The sequence below is a fragment of the Diaporthe citri genome (assembly GCF_014595645.1).
Source record: "Diaporthe citri strain NFHF-8-4 chromosome Unknown scaffold_2, whole genome shotgun sequence".
Lineage (NCBI taxonomy): Eukaryota > Fungi > Ascomycota > Sordariomycetes > Diaporthales > Diaporthaceae > Diaporthe > Diaporthe citri.
In genome coordinates this window covers 1,214,479-1,231,667 of record NW_025064847.1, presented here as the reverse complement: position 1 = coordinate 1,231,667, position 17,189 = coordinate 1,214,479, and the positions used below count along the sequence as shown (strand labels likewise).

Genomic DNA, 17,189 nt, shown 5'->3' with positions numbered 1-17,189 from the left:
CTCACACCAGGCCCTTGTCGGAGCCAGGGCACCATTGACCACACCTTCACACCAACTCGTGTGAAGGCCTCGCGCCTCTCGCAGGCGCCTCGCCAGGCTGGTCTGCCTGTCTCGCCCACAACCATCCTGCTGTACCCTGCTCTCTTCCACCACTGTTCTAGCATGTTGGCTCCTCCTGTGCGGCACAGCCTAATGCCGCAACTCCGCCGGTGCTTCCAGCAGCTGCTGGAAACCTCTTCTCTCTGGTGCGGCTCTCACTCGACCTTCTTCAGCCCTCCCCATTGCTCACGTCCATTAGCAATGCCTCCCTGTCCTGCTCTTGACTGCTATCCAGACCTGTCGCGCATCTCACCCGGTGGCCGCCAAAAGTGGTCCCGGCCACGAGTGTGAAAGCTCACATTTCGAGCGCTTCCGGGGCTGTCTTGGCTGGGATCGGGGGGTGACTGATGGTGGTCCACTTCATGCCCACCACAGTACGACCACAACGGTGGGAGAAGACATTCCATGGCTCCCCACCAGGGGATGCCTCTCTTATTAGAGTATTCTCACACGCGTGGGAAACAAAGCTGCTGCGCCGTCGACCCTGATGTGCGATGCCGAAGCTGACGCCGGAGCCTGCGTAAGCCTGGCCCTTACCTGTGCCTTTTGCTACGAGCACAAGGGCCATCTAAAATCCCATTTTCGCCATCTGCGGTGGCTGCAGCAAGATCCTCAACCAGCCAGGCTTGGCTGCTTCCCACCCTGCTTATCCTCCAAAGCTCAGGACTATGTACTCATGTACCACAGACTTGGTCTTGTACCCCGACAACTCTAAGTGTATGACCGCAGGCGCGACAGTGCTGGCTCTGCTATCACCCAAGGATGTCGAGGTGTGCCGTATGCAATCCGGGAGTTAAGCGTGAGGACAACATGTCAATACGCCTTATCGGCCTCGATAGATCAGCCTTCTTGATCTCTCGACATGCTGACCGACGGGCGAGCCGCGAGGGCGGGAGGTCGAGCAAGCAGCTGAAGTGAACATGGACCTCCACGGTTTTTTGCCTTCCACAAACCGGAATTTCTTATCCGGCCCGCAAGTATCAGCAATTGTCTTGCTTTTTCTTCTCCCTCTGCTAGATCCCCTCTCGTCACTGTGCGACTTGCAGCCAATATGGGCGCGCTGTATACCCATCGAGCTACTATGTACATGCTGCAGCCCGCCATGCATCAGGCAAAGCCCTTCCCACACCCTCGACCAGTCGCCGTGTTCCCCACCCAAACACAGGCTCTTGTTGGACCACCTCCTCCATTCTCCCCCAGCACGTACAGTACGGTACAAGGTGTCATCACACCCGTTCTTGATTGACGTTATAACCAGGGCTTTCCGTTTGGCAGACTTCCAATTTGTACGGCACCCTGCCTGGCAGAGCAAGCCAGTTTACCATCATCACCTTCACGGCTCTTCCCCGATCATCGCCCCCGTCGCAGTTCAGTAGACCGACCTTGCCGAGATCCATCTGAAGCTGTTCCCCGGTTTTACGATCCCATAGAAGCATGGCCTCTGCCCCGGTCAACGATTGAGATTCAGCACCCGTCTCCTGGCCCATAATACGCACTGGGCTCTGTGGAATCCCCACTGTCTCCTGCATGGGACAAGGGTCTGTGTAGCCCGCGGATGTCTTTTTCTGTTTTATCTGAGTATCCTTGCCAACCACAAGGGACTCACTCCATCACACGTACAGTACATATGGTGGCACTCGCAATCTTTTCGACCTACATTACATACTCCCTTCCTCGCAGTCAAGCCCAGCTTTTTAGTCCATCTTTCGCCTTCTTCCTCTCCGTCCGCCGAAGAGTACCAGGACCTAGCAGGGCTCGATCGCTCCTCTCGGTAACACAGCCAACGGAACGTATCCCCATCTCCCTTGCCGCCGCAGGCGTCAGTCCAGGTCTATCTCTTCTCGCCATCCCACTTCTGCGCTATTCGATCTCCGGTCACGGTTGGTGAGCAGCGACCATAGGCACAGTTGACCAAGGACCTTCCACCTTGCCGCTTCCACTTCTCGCCTACGGACTCGATCTCACTGCATCTTCACCTTGGGTTATACTACTCGACATTGTCTGTTGGTACCTTGCCCCAGAGACTCCACCCGCCTGCCATCTGCCGCGACCACCAGGCCACCCTGGTGAACACTGATTGGGCTGCCAAACACGGCAGGAGAAACAATCCGCTCATCTCTTTTCCTCACAACTCATTAAACGGGGCTGTGCGGTTTGGTGCAGTCGAGTTCTGTCTGTCCCACTCGATTCTTGCGCGACACGATACTTCGCCCGACCTCTCCGAGCTTATTCCAAAACCTATTCTCTCATTTACTCAGCTCAGGCTTGTCGCCGTCTGTTGCGCGTGTCAGTCTCTTTGTCCCCGGAAGGACAGGACCTTTTTTTCTCCGCGTCCACGTCGACGAAGAGCTGAGGCATTGGGGTATTTGATCGAACGCCTTGACTTCTGCGCTCAGGACCGTCGCTGTCATTCCTGTGCTGGGAGGCCGTTGTGGGCAAGTGGCGAGCAGCTTTCCGATGTTTCACAGCCGTACAGCAGACAAAGAAGACTGTGACGCCCACTTCTCCTGGGAAAGTGATCACAGCGAGTTGGTCCGTCTGTTCAAGCGCCTGTACAAGGACCAGCAATCCTGGAATTGGCCGCAGCAATACGGTCCGATCTGACACAGGCCAGCAATTTTGTCTTTGTTGTCGATGGGCCTCCCTCTGTCACTTTAATCACACTCAGTAAGGCAGTACGCAGAAGATCGATACCGTCGATCGTGCCATCATCAGGGGTGTCAGTTTGGTGCATATCCGCTTCCCGTCCCACTCGGCTTCAGCAAGCTTCCGCTCCAACAGACACGCAAGACTTGTGCCTGCGATCTGCGGTTTGAACTCGACCTGGCTGGCTGTCAGGAAATTTGCCGTCTGTCGAGGGGACAACCAAGGGCTATCGGCAGTTGCTGTCTTCAGGTACGGCCTGCTTTTCTTGACCTTGCTTACCCTAGGCCTACCCTCGCACATATATCAGCCATACACGCCACCCAAGCCTGCTTCCTTGCCAGACAAATCAGTCGGGATCAGTCACAATTCTTCATGGGCCATTCATTTCTTTCATTTGTATCCGGACTCCAGTCTAGACTTCTTCCCCAATCCTGTCCTCATTTTGGTATTGGCTGTCGCCTGTCTCACTGTCAATTTTGGGACCTTAGTAAACAAATATTAGAGAGGCAAAAAGGAAATCGGTCAAGGTCTGGCTTGTACCAAACCCATGTCCTCGTGCCTTTCTTTCAGCCTCACTAATACGATAAGCCATTGCTGACGAACTCCCAGTCTATGGATATCTCGTGCTGCTCTTACCTCTGAGACGCGTGGCTGCTTAACATCACATATAAGGCCATTAACACGGAGTGAAACGTGTCTTTCCCTGTCACATTCACGGTGTGCATCTGGGTTTTTGATCGTTCGCTTGCAGCACACGTCTAAATTTCGCGAAGATGGTTCAGCCGAGCCACCCATCGTCGCGCCTTTGGCATCCGGCCGACAGGATGCCAGCCCGAATTCCCAATGATCCCATATACGAGCATAGGGTTCCCATGGTAAGAAATTAAACATACCAGTCCGCAGACGGACACTGATGCTGTACCTAGGACATCTGCACGATGCTTGACGAATATTGCAACATCCCACTCAAGCATTTCATCATGGCAGGAATCAGAGACGATGGACAACTGGTGAGATTCACCGGGCCAAAAGAAGCTGCGACTTCCGAAGTGCTGTCAAAGTACATCGACCTCGATGGGTATCAGAAATGGTACACAACCGGGAGGGTGATGCCAAGTACGCAACCGCATTCCGACGTTGTTCACACGATTTTGCTGACGTTTTCTTGCTTCAGCCCCGAGTCCTTCATACGAAGAGAGCTATCCTGCGCATGGAGACCCAGCTCGACCTCACATGAGCTCCGCATATGGTGGCCGTCGACAATATGACCGGCGGCGCGCCCAGGGACTGCTTGGTTACGACGACGAAACCTGTTACAGGACTCGGAAGAGGCAGAGAGGCGGTTTGTCTGGCAGGAGAGATGTCACATTGGAAGACGACCTACCAGCAGTCCAGGTGGTACTCTCCAAGAAAGGAATCAGGGTCGGCAACAAGGAAGAGGTCTGGAAGTTTTGCGACCAAAGGTTCAAGAACATACAACAGACTGCTTGCAAGTTAATTGCCAAGGCATGGGTCAAATTGATCGCGCCGAAGAAGCAGTCCAACCACCCGTACACCGGTGCAGACGCAAAAGCCCCAGACTGGTGGCCGAAGCCTTGGGGTACATCGAGAGACGAGAAGGTACGGCACAAGGAGCCTGATCACCTCTACAAACCTGGTAGGTCATCCTCGACTTGCAACTGTCAGTGGACGTGAGATCTGATATGAGACAGAACGTGTTTATCTCCTGAACCATATTCTTCACATGATCACGGAGCCAAACCACCTGCAGCACAAAGATATCCAGAAGCATGGGCTGAATGTCAGCAAGTTGGAGGAAGCGACCTTTGAGGCACTTGGGAGTTTCTTTGGGGATGTAGAGAACCCCAACAACGCCAAAAAGAAGCCGTATCTCAGGGAAATCTTCAAGGTGGCTCGCTACGAAGAGCGCTACAAAAACGGGGAGATCGGTACGCAAAACACTCAAGCTGCGAGTTTCCTGGAGATGCTGACATGAGTATCTATAGACGCCGAGTATGAAGCCATGGTCATGGCAGATGACAAGGTTCCCGATAATTATCAGTCCGACGATGAAGAGGACGACGTGCCCAAGGACGACGACGACGCCGACCAAAACCCTGCATCGGCGACCGATCCGACTCCGAAGACCGCAGATCACGCTCTGCTGGTGGCTCCCAGTAGTGAGCCGAGTCCAGCTGGTAACCTGCAGGGTGGACCATTCTTGGGAGATCTTCCGGTGCGAGGCGGCCATCAATACCATCACCAGTCGTCGATGATGCAGCCAGACCTCAGTTCCGGGCAGCCAAATTTCGTGGAGGGCAGTTCTATGGGCAACCAATCCACGATCCAGCAAGCGGCTGGAATGCCGTTACAGGAGAACTTTCCGGATCCCCACGCCTCAAGCCGGCGGCCGTCTCTGTATGCCTCGCCATCCGAATATGGCAGCGCAACTGCATCCGGCTTGTACCCGAGCTGGCAGGCGACGAATCCGCCGACCACGCCGTCCATGTACTCCTCTTTTGATAACCAGCAACAGCAGGCACACCAATCAGGATCCTACGTCCACCAGCAGCCTGTACCGCTTGCACAGACCCCCCAGTATGTCGAGGCAGCATCTTTCGATAACATGCAGCGAGGCTCCTACGACACTGGTCCTGCGAGCATTTATCGGACAGCCAGCGTCCCACAGGGCTCTGTCCATTCTCATCCGACACAAAGCTTTCCAAATTATCTCCCACAGCAGCACGACCCCAGGAGTCTGTCCGGGCCCAGCCTGAAGATTGAATCGCTGGGCCGAGGGCAGCTGCACGATGAAGGAGGCAGCAGTTTTGAGTATGCTGGGAACAAAAACCACAACAAACGCTGGAACACGTGAACACGAAGTTGCGGAGGAGGGAGGGGGATTTATTTGACCGAGGGGCAACTCGACACTTTGGGCCGGCTGACGTGATTTTCTCTTACACCACCACTTGGCTTCGCAGCCCTCGTTTGATCTGAGTCGCAATTCGGCGACACTCATGACCATCATCACACATTCGCGTCGGCTTTTTGCAAAAAGTTTTCTTCCGCCTCTACAGGAATAGATGGTATAGCCAGCGGCTGGATAACGACAGGACAGCTTCTTACTTCTCCCTTATTTGTTCGGGCCTCAAACATTTGCGGAAAACAATCTTTTGGCGATCATTGATATTATTAATACTCGAACGAGCATAATCCGCCCCAGACCGTATCTGCGCAACGCATCTCGGGCGGGAGAGACGAAATGACGAGACGCATCTGGGCGCCTGGTCAAACATCCTCCCAGCCCGGAGACTGTGTGTCAGGGATACGCGTGTGTGCACGGCCCTCTGACGAGGTCGGGCTGGTTCGCGTGCTATTTTGGCCCTACTATCAGAAAGGCACACGCGGTGTTCTTACGGTGGATGAGTTTATAGAGATTAGGGAGAGCGCAAGGGTTACAAGATCGAAAACGAAGCACAACAGGATAAAACATACGGAAACCTCGGGATGGTAGGGGCATGGGCGCTCGAACAGAATGACGGGTCTTACGTGTGTCAGTCCTTTTTCTATTGCTACTAGGGAGAACATTAATTTACACCAGCCAAGCCAGCATTTCGAGTTCATTTCTACTACGTCTACCGATCCACTTCTGGGCCGTGTTCTTGGCAGATGAAGGGCAGAAAATCAGCCTGTCGACTAGACTTGAGCAATTGTCCCAAAGCACTGCGTTGTGTCCCTTTGAAAGGAATACCTAGGCCGATTCCAGACTAGGGACGGTCCAAACGTTTGAATCTCTCTTGGGATGGGGATAATTGGCTTCTGGTTCAACCGCGGTACATACGTGCGTGCATAAAGGAGCCCATCTGGCGCCAGCGACAAATCTTGGGCCTTTGTTTTCACCGTCTTTCTTGCGTTGCTTTTCAGGGATTGCTTTACACAATTGCTGGCTGCCCTTATTCTTTGCTTGGCGCCTTCTATGCATGAGGTTTGAGAAAGGCTGAGTTTCAACACCGGGATGGAGGGGGGGGGGTGAAATGTGAATTCAACCACTTGGAGCGACCGCTGGATGGTCCATGTCATTTCTTCTATTTACTGTGGCTTGCTGGGCCTCATCTCATGTCATATACAGCTGATGAGAAGCCTAGCTCTGCTAGCCGCTGGATGTTCATGTATCTCAGCCCAGCTTGCTTACATGGCCTTGCAATACAACCCTTAGTGCTATGGGACCTCACAGTCTCCCTCATGATCCGACATGCCTCCCACACAGCAGAAAGAATTACCAACGCCCACGGCCCTGTCTCCATTCCCACCTGCCGAGGGACCACTCTCCATTTCAATAGCTGGACCTGGCAAGGTGCTGAACCGCAGCAGTGGCGTGATCAGGTTCCGCAGGCGCGTCGCGTAGGGGATACGTGGAAACGTGTGCGCCCATCTACATAAGCAGGCAAGCATGCCTACCCCGGGGGCGCAGGGCTGTACGCGAGCATGATTATGAGAAGTGATCAGGAACGGCCTTCTGCCCCAAAGTCGCTGCCTGCTTATCCGGCCTGGCCCAGCCAGTCCATGACGCTCCCCTTGCCGCCACCGTCATACCTATCCGTCTTGTCTCATGCCCAAGCTGGCGGTCCTTTGTCCAGCTTGTTTCGAAGCATGCACACACACACCCAGCCCGACCAAGGCAGTCAGACGCACAAGGCTTCGTCTCAGACGGACCAGACCACCGGTACAAACCAACCAGCCCAACTGCTTCGCCACGCGTGTACCCCTTACATGGGAGCCAGTCGCCAGGCCGAGCGCGCGCTCGCTCGCGCAAGCAACCTCAATTTCGTTTTCATGCGCCCCCGGAGAAAGTCACAAGACAAAATCCCTCCCGCCATATCTCCCAGACCCCGTCCCTGGGCCCGGGGAAGTGCTGCGCCGCCGCCGCCGTTCCCGCTCCCGCTCCCGCTCATGCGTTGGGAAGAGAGAGATCCTGCAGCAAATATTGCCAGAGTACGAGGGTATTCTGACGAATCCCGCGGCCGAATACCTGTGCGCGTGCAGGCCTGCTTGCCCACCTGCCCTTTAAGCCGTCCCTTGCAGCTGTCATATGTACATACCCGTCGAGGTGTCTTCACGGAGCAGGGCGAGGATGGGCCTGCGGAGGCGCTGCTGGCGGCGCGCGGGAGGTTCGAATCGACTCGTCGCCTTGCATTGGTCCTGTCTGTCTGTCTGTCTGTCTCTCTGTTGGAGGGGGCACACGTGGCCATGTGCTCTTGAGCCTCCCCCCCCCCCACACACACACCCCAGTAAACGAGAAGGAGTGACATGTATCGTATTGTGCGCAGGGCAATTTTAGCCTGGGTCCGTGGGGGATGGGGAGGGTGGGAAGAGCGGAGATCTCCAGCGAGGGGACCGATCGGATGTCGATTCCGTCGTCCTGCGCGTGCATATTTATGCACTGCACATATGTATGTTCCTCGCAGTGCGGGAGCGCGAGGCGTGGGCGCGGGTGGTTCATGTCCGCTTCGGGCCTTCGACGAAGTGACAAGCGAACAGAGAGCCACCCAGCTCATGTGTGGGTGGGTGTGCGCGTTCGCTACCGCCCATAAGCATCCGCAATCAGTGCATCGCATGGGGGAGCATGGAGGTCGGAACGAGAAGGCCGGGTGATCATGACCGCTTTGGGGTCGAAGGAGGAAGAGCAGCAGCAGATGGCGCCCCTCATCAGATCCGCACCGGGTTAGAACCATGCAGGCTCGCCAGTTCTGTCTACTCCTCGCTTTCCTCAAGATACAGCCATGGAACAGCATCTCGAGGAGTGGTAGAAGAGCTGAAAGAGACGATACGAAAAGAAAGCTGTCTCAACGGCGAGGATACACCCAGGCGCATGCCAGTGGTGACAAGACGTCCCTCATACCGCATTCTGTAGCACAGTGGAATGAAGTTTGAGGAGGACCGGCGACCTGCATCACGACATGAATGTAGGAACGCCGACGGCTTCGAGGGCCCGTCCTTGACAAGCCCCTCAACCCACCCCGTCCCCTTGATCTCTTGTATCTCGCAAGTATCCAGCACAGTGTGTCCACCTGCGCTTATGATATATCCGGCGCTGATGTATGCTTTGGAAAAGGGGGATCTAGTTGCAGACGGGATGGGGTGTGTTGCATGTGCTGTGTAATTACGGGTACGTGCAGACCAGAGCGGCCGGCCGCCCGGAGAGGCACAGTATGACACGGGCTGGCTGTTGGCGTGGGCGGAACGGCAGCCATGTTGCTCTTGTGCTTGGTAGTCGCTCGCCTGGCCGGGCTCCGGGTTCGTGCGCACCCCTCGTGGCCGAGCTCAGCTGAGCTTGACCGGTCGGAGCAGATATAAAAGGGGAGCCTGGTGTCACCCGGGGCCTTTGTACTGCCTGCTATCCTCTTCTACTTCTTGTATCAGGTCTGGCCGGTTGATGACACCATGACAGGGCCAGATGTAGTCTGACGGCTGCTTCGGTCTGGACACGTAACACGATGTCCATGGAGTGTGATCGTGGTGGTTCGAGTTTGAATGCACAGGCCGCGATTTGTTTGTGAGAAATGTCCACGACGTTTCTCGCAGCTGTCTAGCCTGGACGTCAACCGTGTGTATCAATATAAGAAGAACAAGTATTTGGGAATTGAGCTTATATCATTCGTTCCATGACCGTGAACAATGGGCTCCATGTTCGGGACAAACCTTCAGGACACCCATACTATGATGGGCCTGAAAAGCCGCCGTCGAGCCTTGATCCACCGTTGTAGAAGAATTAACGCTTCGCGCAGCGAAGTCCTTTGCGGGTAGAGGTATTCTCTCCGTACTGGCTGTTAGCCGTATCTAATTGACCCGTTTTCTGAGGAAGCTGGGCCCTGGAGCGTCACAGCAGAGGCGTGGATTAGATGGCCACCCAGGGTGTTGCTTCGCACACGCGTGACTGTATTCTCGGTGTGATGCGGGCCACGTGCCTCACATGCCACATACTAAAAGTGTCGAGAAGACATCTCATAGCTGACGCACTCAATCCGGTTGCCCGGTCTGCGTCTTCCGAGCTTCCTGCTACCTCTGCAAGCTCGATCGCAGGCTCTCCGTCTCGAGAGTGCTAAGTGACTGCTTTCTATTGCAGACCAGCGTATCCCGGTTGACCGATTGACGACGCGATGACACGGATTGGCCAATGTGGCTATCCACAGACTGGTCTGAGATTGAACTCAACACTGGCGTTGCCCCACATTCAATCTGAATCGTCGCTATCATCATCATCACCCGAGCGCTTGCGCTTCTTGGAGATCGCCTTCGGCACCTCGTCCTTCCTCACAAAGACATAGCTCCGGGCAGCGCGGTCCTCGCCCTTCCAGCCGCCGCCGACGTCTCCTTGCTTGTTCTTGACCACACCAAGCGTCCTCGCGTGATGGTACCCCGGATACGCGGAGGCCTGGAAGCGGAAGCTGCGCTCGACTTGCAGCCCCGAGTGGCGTGCCAGGTCGCGGACGTTCCAGAGGGTGTACGGCTCTCCTTCAAACAGGGTGACGATGATGGTCCCGCCCGGCGCCAGCGAGAGCAGCGCCCGCTTGAAGAACTCGACGAGCAGTTCTTGGTTATACCGTACCTGACGGTTTACATCTGTGCTCTTGCCTCCCACGTGGGGGAAGTTGAAAACTGCGCAGGGGGTGGTTAGCGGTGTTTGTCCTGGAAGTGACGAGGGCACAGGGAGGCATACTTATCCTGTCCATGATGCCAACCGAGTCTTTGCCCGACTTCTTAGCCCACGGTCCCATCTTCTTAGCGTCGACCCCATACGCCACCTTGCTTCCCTCAGCCTCGATGAGCTCCACGTTCTCGTTCACATGAGGATACTTGGCAGTGAGTTCCTCGAGGTCCCTCTCCAGCACAGTCGCCGTGACATTCTCACAGTAGTGGTGCTCCACAAGTGCCCTGGAGAAGCTGAGGTCGCCCTCGCCAGTGAGGAGTATGGAGTCTTCGGGCGAGAAAGGAATGGTGGGCTCGAGATCCCGAGCATGAGTTTTAGGGTTGCTGCTGCCAGACTTGGCTTCCGGTTTTCCGGTCTTGTGGGCTGGTTTCTTGTCTTTGTTTTGAGCCTTGTGGGAGGCTGGCTTGTGCTTCTGCGGCACGATCTTCCTTTTTTTTGACATGTTTTCTAGCCACAGACGAACGATTTACGACTGTGGTGTTGGCGACATGCGAGTGAGTTAAAAGAATCCTAACTAGACCCCGGATGGATCTCCTGCATTGATGAGCTTCATGAGCACTCGCGGCCGAGCCCGCTTTTCGAAGGCTAGTCGACCCTGGTCCCCAGAAATAGATGCCCCAGGGATATGAGCCAACCAGAATCGGCCAAATGGTGACATAATCATGCCAAAGTACTCGATACTTTCAAACCATACAGGTACATGACCAGTTCTAGGGCGGACCGTTTTTCCCAGCGTAATGGAGGAGCTTGAAGCCGGACTCACACGGAGACAAAGCGAGACGCAGGCCAAATCTTCATTTGAGGCGGAAAAGGAGACATATTCACAGATATCATCGATGTAAATAGGAGATTCTGAATCAGAAATGGCTGTGGCTGTTCCGAAGCCCCATAAATTGGTGACAGCCCCACCGTTACGGCATGCGACGCGAGACGAGATGCCCTGACTCCGTAAATAAGGAGATACCACAGTATGGGGATTCGCAGTCAGATGATCCCCGGATACAAACTGGAACAATCAGTATTATTATTCCACAGGCAGCCATGCGATACCATATAAATCTAGAGGCTCAGCACTGCTGTTCAGATGAACCTTGGAAGCCACCCCAAACTGAGGGTATCCCACAGAGAACTGCCGTTGGAGAATTGGCCACGGGGAGGGCGTTTCCCCTGACACCGTGACCATGAGGTGCATGAGTTCCTCGAACAGAGACAGCAGCAGCAGCAGCAGGAGGAGAGAAAGATCCCGTGCACAGATAGTGTGGATTCCACCGGCAGAAGATAAGCAGCGGATGAAAGTGAAAAAAGAGACGAACAAAACCGGAGGATGAGGTGAGCAAGAGCTGCCGCCAGCGTTGGTTTTGTTGTGACGCCAAGAGCCCCGTGACGGGGATGGTCGAGCTCTCCTCGAGGCAGAACCAGCCAGACGTGATGTTGTAGACCTGCCTCCCCAGCGAGTTCGACTCATTCGGGCCAATAAAGCAGTGAAATATAAGCAGATTCTGTATTCTCTAGAAAAAAGTTGGGCAGATGCAAGGGACCAAGGACGAACCCAAAGTACTACTACTACTGTAGGGAGGCAAACTAGTAGAGGGACTAGGGGAGTGCACTGGCTCTGGGTGATGGAGGAGCCTCTGCTGCGGCAGCCAGTCACTCAAAAACCAACACAGACACTGCTGCCGACGTGGGAAACAATTGCAATTCAGAAATCTGATAATGAGCCAGACAGGGTCCCAAGAAGAAAGAAAAGCCATTGTTTCCTGATCATAGGGCAGTCTGCAGTTTCATTCCGGAGCGCCAGGGTGTCGAAGTCAGGTTTTTTTGTTACCCAAAGCGGCAAAGTAGGTGCTGAGTTCGAAAATCTCCGCAAGTACCTTGTACCTCTTGCCCAGCAGCAGCCACCAGACAGTAGCGGATTGGATTGGATCCCCTTTGGCATTGACACTGACATGGCGACAGCATCAGTCAAGATATCCTGACCACAGTCGCCCCGAACAGCCCGTCCATGCGTACGGCCGTTCTATTGAAGCCCTCTTGTCGCCCAGTCGCCTTTGTTGATCTCATCGACACGGCCTTGTGCCCATCTTTGCATTCTGCTGTCATTATCCCGCCCGGCGGATTAGACCAACACACACCCACGGCCAATCCGTCCACCAGCCCAGCCGGCAGCCATCACATCACTTTCTTCCTCACAGAAACTACACATCGCCAGCCCAAATTTCGCCCGTCCTCCAAGGCGCTGAAAACATCGCAGCCCAGACTCACCGTCCTCACGGCTGCCCGTCAGGTCCCCGTTTCTCGCATTTCCTGACACACCATTCTTGCACCCTGTCCTGATTTCCCCCGTCTCACCCTGCACTTACTTACAACCTCACCATTTGAATGGCACCATGAGTGACCCTGCTCCTCAACAACCCAGCCCGACCAAGAGAGGTCGAGGCAGAGGCAGAGGCTCTTCTGCCAGAGGAGCTGCTTCTGCTCGCGCTGGCAGGAAACCCACAGCCGGGCGACGGGGCCGCCAAAAGGTCTACGAGACGTCTCGCGCCCAAGCTGCTCACGAGCGTCAGCGCGACCTGAAAAATGCTTATGCTACCGTGGCAGCCGCCATGAGACCGGCTCTCGAGGAGCTTGCAGATCGGAATATTGACCTGCTCAAGTCCAAATTCGACGCCCACCACGAGGTCGAACAGTATGCCGAAATCACCCGCTTCCTGGACCAGCGACTCCAAGGTCGGCTGTCGGAGCTTGAAGCAAAATTGCAGCTCAGCACCGCAACCGCACACCACGAGTGGGACGCCAAACAGGTCTACACCGGCGAATCATTTCATGTAAGCCTCCACTCTCTCAATCAATTAATCATGGTCTTTTCATTCATTCCCTCACTGCATTTCCCTGCACACCGGCGCACCAGCTCACACCTTTCAGAACCGCTGGGATGACCTCCTTGAGGATTACTTCGACGCCCAGCTCAGACGCCTCGACATACTGGAGGACCTGCAGAGGACCAGGGACTCAATAAACGTAAGTTTCCATATCGCAGATCCCCGCTCAGGGTTGTGCTCGTGCCTAACCACTCTGAAGAAACCGGATCTCTCCTGGAACTACAAGTCAATCACCACAGAGGAGGCTGCCGAGCAAGGCATCTACCGGAAGATCTTCAGGGGTGTGGAAGTTCCATATCCTCACCTCCATCCAGAGCTGGCCTCGGAAACAAACAAGTCTAAAGCTGCCCGCACCCCCATCAAGCGCAAGGGCGCAGACCTCCTCGAGGGCCAACCCACCCCTAAGCGGCCTGTGAGCTCTCTCGAGAACAAGGCTGGCGCAGACCTTCCTCGCCACATCGGCGGTCTACTCTCTGCAGTGGCCCCTGATGAGCCTGCAAGCCAACCCCCTTCGCCTTCACCCGTTGACGATAATGACGACAACCCGTCACCACCGAATGAGCCGACGGCGGCGACTCGTGGCAGGAAGCGGAAGCAGATCCCTGCAAGGTCACCATCGGCTGAGGCCGAGGAGTCTGATGTTGGGGAGGATGAGACTATGCCTCCACTTCCCAATGGCGCAGCAGAGCCCGACGAGTATGGTGCGAGGCTCATCAACAAGAGAGCCAGGGCTGGTGACATGCCCAACAATCGCATCATGCTTCCTGCGCTGTTCGAGTATGAGCCCCACGAGATCGGCTTCCGCGACTCGACCAATGACAAGAGTCGTGGCGCCACCAAGGCCAAGCGCAAGAGGTTCCTGGGTCAGCCAAACTCGAATGCCATGTTCTTTGACCGCACCCTTTGGACGTACGATGCGACACAGTACGCCGACGGTGACCTCGATCAAGACTTGCTCGCCAAGCACAAGCTGCACCCGAAGTACGGCCTTTTCATGGAAAGCTCCGTCAACGACGAAGAACCACCCAGGCCGTATCAGTCTGGCTGGAAGCCTACTGTATTTGTACCACCCGACGGCAAGATAATTCACACGTCTCGGTCTATTTCCAAGGCCAAGGCTGAGGGGGCTTATGTCAAGAAGACCCTAAAGAGCATGCTGAGTCAGTTCATGGACCAAGAAGACCTGACAGAAGACGATCTCTACGATCCCGAGACGGAGAGGCTGTTGAATGAACGGGAAGACCATCGGATTAAACTCGAGCAGGAAGAAGACGAGGCCCAAGATGAGCAAGACCAGCAGTTGGGTGCTTATAACATCGACTTGCTCGTCAACGCTGGCTCTGCCTTGGAGTCCCGAGACACACAAGAAGCCCAGAGCGCACAGGAAGCGCAGACTGCCTCGCCTGCCCTGTCACGACCTTCAACTATGTCAAGGCCATACGACGCAGTCAGAGACATCTTTGGCAATTCCAATCTACCCCCTGCTATAGCTTCAACCCCGCCTGTCGAAGATAACTCGGCCATGAAGTTTTTGGCAGACATCGCCATTCGAGACGCCGGTGAACCGCGCGGCGAGCCAGCACCAAGCTCCAATGTCGAAGAGCCGCCACAGATTCCGATCCAAATGCCTGAGCCGGTCCGTCCCAAGCAGCTGCGGGATCCTCAAGAACTCGTGCAAGCGGATGAGGCGATGGAGCCTCCAGATTACCCCGACCCTCAGCAGGAATCCGGCCCTCAGCTCGCCATGCCAGAACACTTCATGGGCGGGGATCGGACGTACGCTGTACAGCCTCATCAAAACTACCACGACCAGCAGGTACCGCAGTCCCCCCTGGCGCCGCCTGAGCACTTTACCTACCGAGGACCAGAGACTGCGCACGAACGGCAACACATGATGCAGGCGATGCAGGCTCCGCAACCAGCCCCTGGTCACCAGGGCCAGAATCCTCCCCCAGCGCACCCCGAGTCATATGGATATCGAGAGGCAGACGTGCCCTACGAACAGCCACAAATGGCGCGGCCGTTGCCCCATGCATCTGATGAGCGATATGTTCCAGTACCAAATACAGACGACGCACTCTTAGACCCGCAGCTGTTCGAGGATGGTCAGCCGCCAAAAGCTCTCCAGCATCAGAAGGCTCAGCAGGCTCAGCAAAAACAGCCGTCACAGCCCAGCTTCTTCCAGACTGCCCTTAATTCCCCATCCACCCCGACACCGCAGGGTCCGCCTCAGGGCCCGCATTATCCTGAGCCTCCTCAGATGACGCAGTATCCTGGACCACCCCTGGCCCCCGCCCCAAGACCAGCCGCAGCTACAGAGGGATCACCTGGACGAACCCCCTTCAGCAACCCAGCTGGAGCTGAGACACAGCCCTTGCCACCGTTGCGACCACTACACCGTGGGTCGGGGTCAGGCCAGCTGATGCACCCAGCAACTCCAGGGCCCCAAGGCCCCCAACACATTGGGATGAACCCCAATGACCAAGGAGCACATTATCCTCCCCCGCCTCACCACCAGGCATATGCTGATCAGCCCTACCCTCCGAACGGGTATGGACCCGATCAACCGTTGATGTCCACAGAGCAAGGCCCTCGACCAGGTTACATGGCCCAGCCAGCGATACAACCGGGTCATCAGCAGCCGGCGCCCTATTCCATGCAACATACATATCCACCGGGGTCAGCAATGGGAGCCCATCACCAGGCGCAGTATGACCAAGGCCCCGGGCAACAGGTTCAGGTTCTACAGAGCCCTCCTCCGTATCATAATACACACTCAGCAGTCTCGACCTCTCCAGGAAGACGCAGCGGTAGCATATCGTCCGTTCGCAACAACAGCAACAGCAATAACAAACAGTACCGCGAGATCAAACCAGCACCTCGACAGGCCGAGACCTGGGACAGTAATGGGTCAGAGCTACGGACCCTCATGTACAATCCATACGAAGGCATCAGAGACTATTCAGCTACTGCACCACCGCCGTCCCACGGGCCCACACAGATCCGTGGGTGGACGCACACCACGGGAAGCAGGAAATCACGTGGCAAGAACTCGACGGACTTGCAAGCTGACACTTCGCCGGCGCGGGAAGACAAGAAGTAGGGTTCTTCTTCCGGCCAGAAGAGGGCACGTCCAAAAACGACCGCTCACCAAACACGCTCTCGTGTGGAGGCAGCGGAACAAGAGTCTGCGCAGAAGGTTCCTACCGGGCAGAGTCCCACAGGGCAAGATACCACAAAGCATGTCTCTACAGAGCAGCGGCCCCAAGAGCAAAAGACGGTTGAACTGGGAGCAGTTCAGGGCTTAATCGTGCAGAAAGAGCCACCTCGTCGTCTGCCAGTTCTTCAGGCTACCCGCGAGAAGCGCGGGCCCACCGACAACGAAAGCGGCTCCGGACCCCCGACCAAGCGTCAAAAGACTGGACAGGAGGGGGTACATGGCTCACCGACCGTGAAAGCAGTCGGATTCCGACCCGCCAACCGCACTCCGCCCACTGCGGAGGACCTCGAATTGACCAAACCAGTTCAGAAAGCCAAAACAGGTGCTGAAGGCGAGGAATACGTCGAACCGGAGGAGGATGTTGAATTCGATACGTCCTCGCCAAAATCGACAATGTCCAGGCGGGTGTCCGAGCTGAGGGGCAACGGCACGAAGAGATCCTCCAGAACAAGACACCTGGAAAAGGTTGCCAGACGGAGCGAGTACGGGCTCAGGAGCGGCCTTAGGAAAGAGTGGTCGATGGATTCATAGGGCGGAACCATGGCTCGGGCATCGGAGCCCGTAGCATCAGATGCATGAAAAGGTTTTTTTCCTTCTTCTCTTTTGCTGCAGTGTTTTACTTTCATTTTCATTGTCA

General features: G+C 55.6%; 3 protein-coding genes across 3 annotated transcripts; 2 read left to right on the top strand and 1 right to left on the bottom strand.

The window, feature by feature from the left end:
* Positions 1-3,518: 3,518 nt before the first annotated feature.
* Positions 3,519-5,620, top strand: INS49_005970 (uncharacterized protein; the record flags this gene model as incomplete). Its single annotated transcript, XM_043166745.1, has 5 exons — positions 3,519-3,620; positions 3,672-3,861; positions 3,920-4,402; positions 4,458-4,694; positions 4,752-5,620. The coding sequence occupies 5 exons, from the start codon at positions 3,519-3,521 to the stop codon at positions 5,618-5,620; spliced, it is 1,881 nt and encodes a 626-aa protein (XP_043027889.1).
* A 4,356-nt stretch (positions 5,621-9,976) lies between these two features.
* INS49_005969 (uncharacterized protein) lies at positions 9,977-11,251 on the bottom strand (the record flags this gene model as incomplete). The annotated part of the gene is made up of 3 exons (XM_043166744.1): positions 9,977-10,401; positions 10,463-10,881; positions 11,217-11,251. 3 exons carry the CDS (start codon positions 11,249-11,251, stop codon positions 9,977-9,979), a joined length of 879 nt encoding a protein of 292 aa, XP_043027888.1.
* A 1,589-nt stretch (positions 11,252-12,840) lies between these two features.
* Positions 12,841-17,083, top strand: INS49_005968 (uncharacterized protein; the record flags this gene model as incomplete). Its single annotated transcript, XM_043166743.1, has 5 exons — positions 12,841-13,278; positions 13,376-13,471; positions 13,532-15,714; positions 16,067-16,152; positions 16,509-17,083. 5 exons carry the CDS (start codon positions 12,841-12,843, stop codon positions 17,081-17,083), a joined length of 3,378 nt encoding a protein of 1,125 aa, XP_043027887.1.
* Between the last annotated feature and the right edge of the window lie 106 nt (positions 17,084-17,189).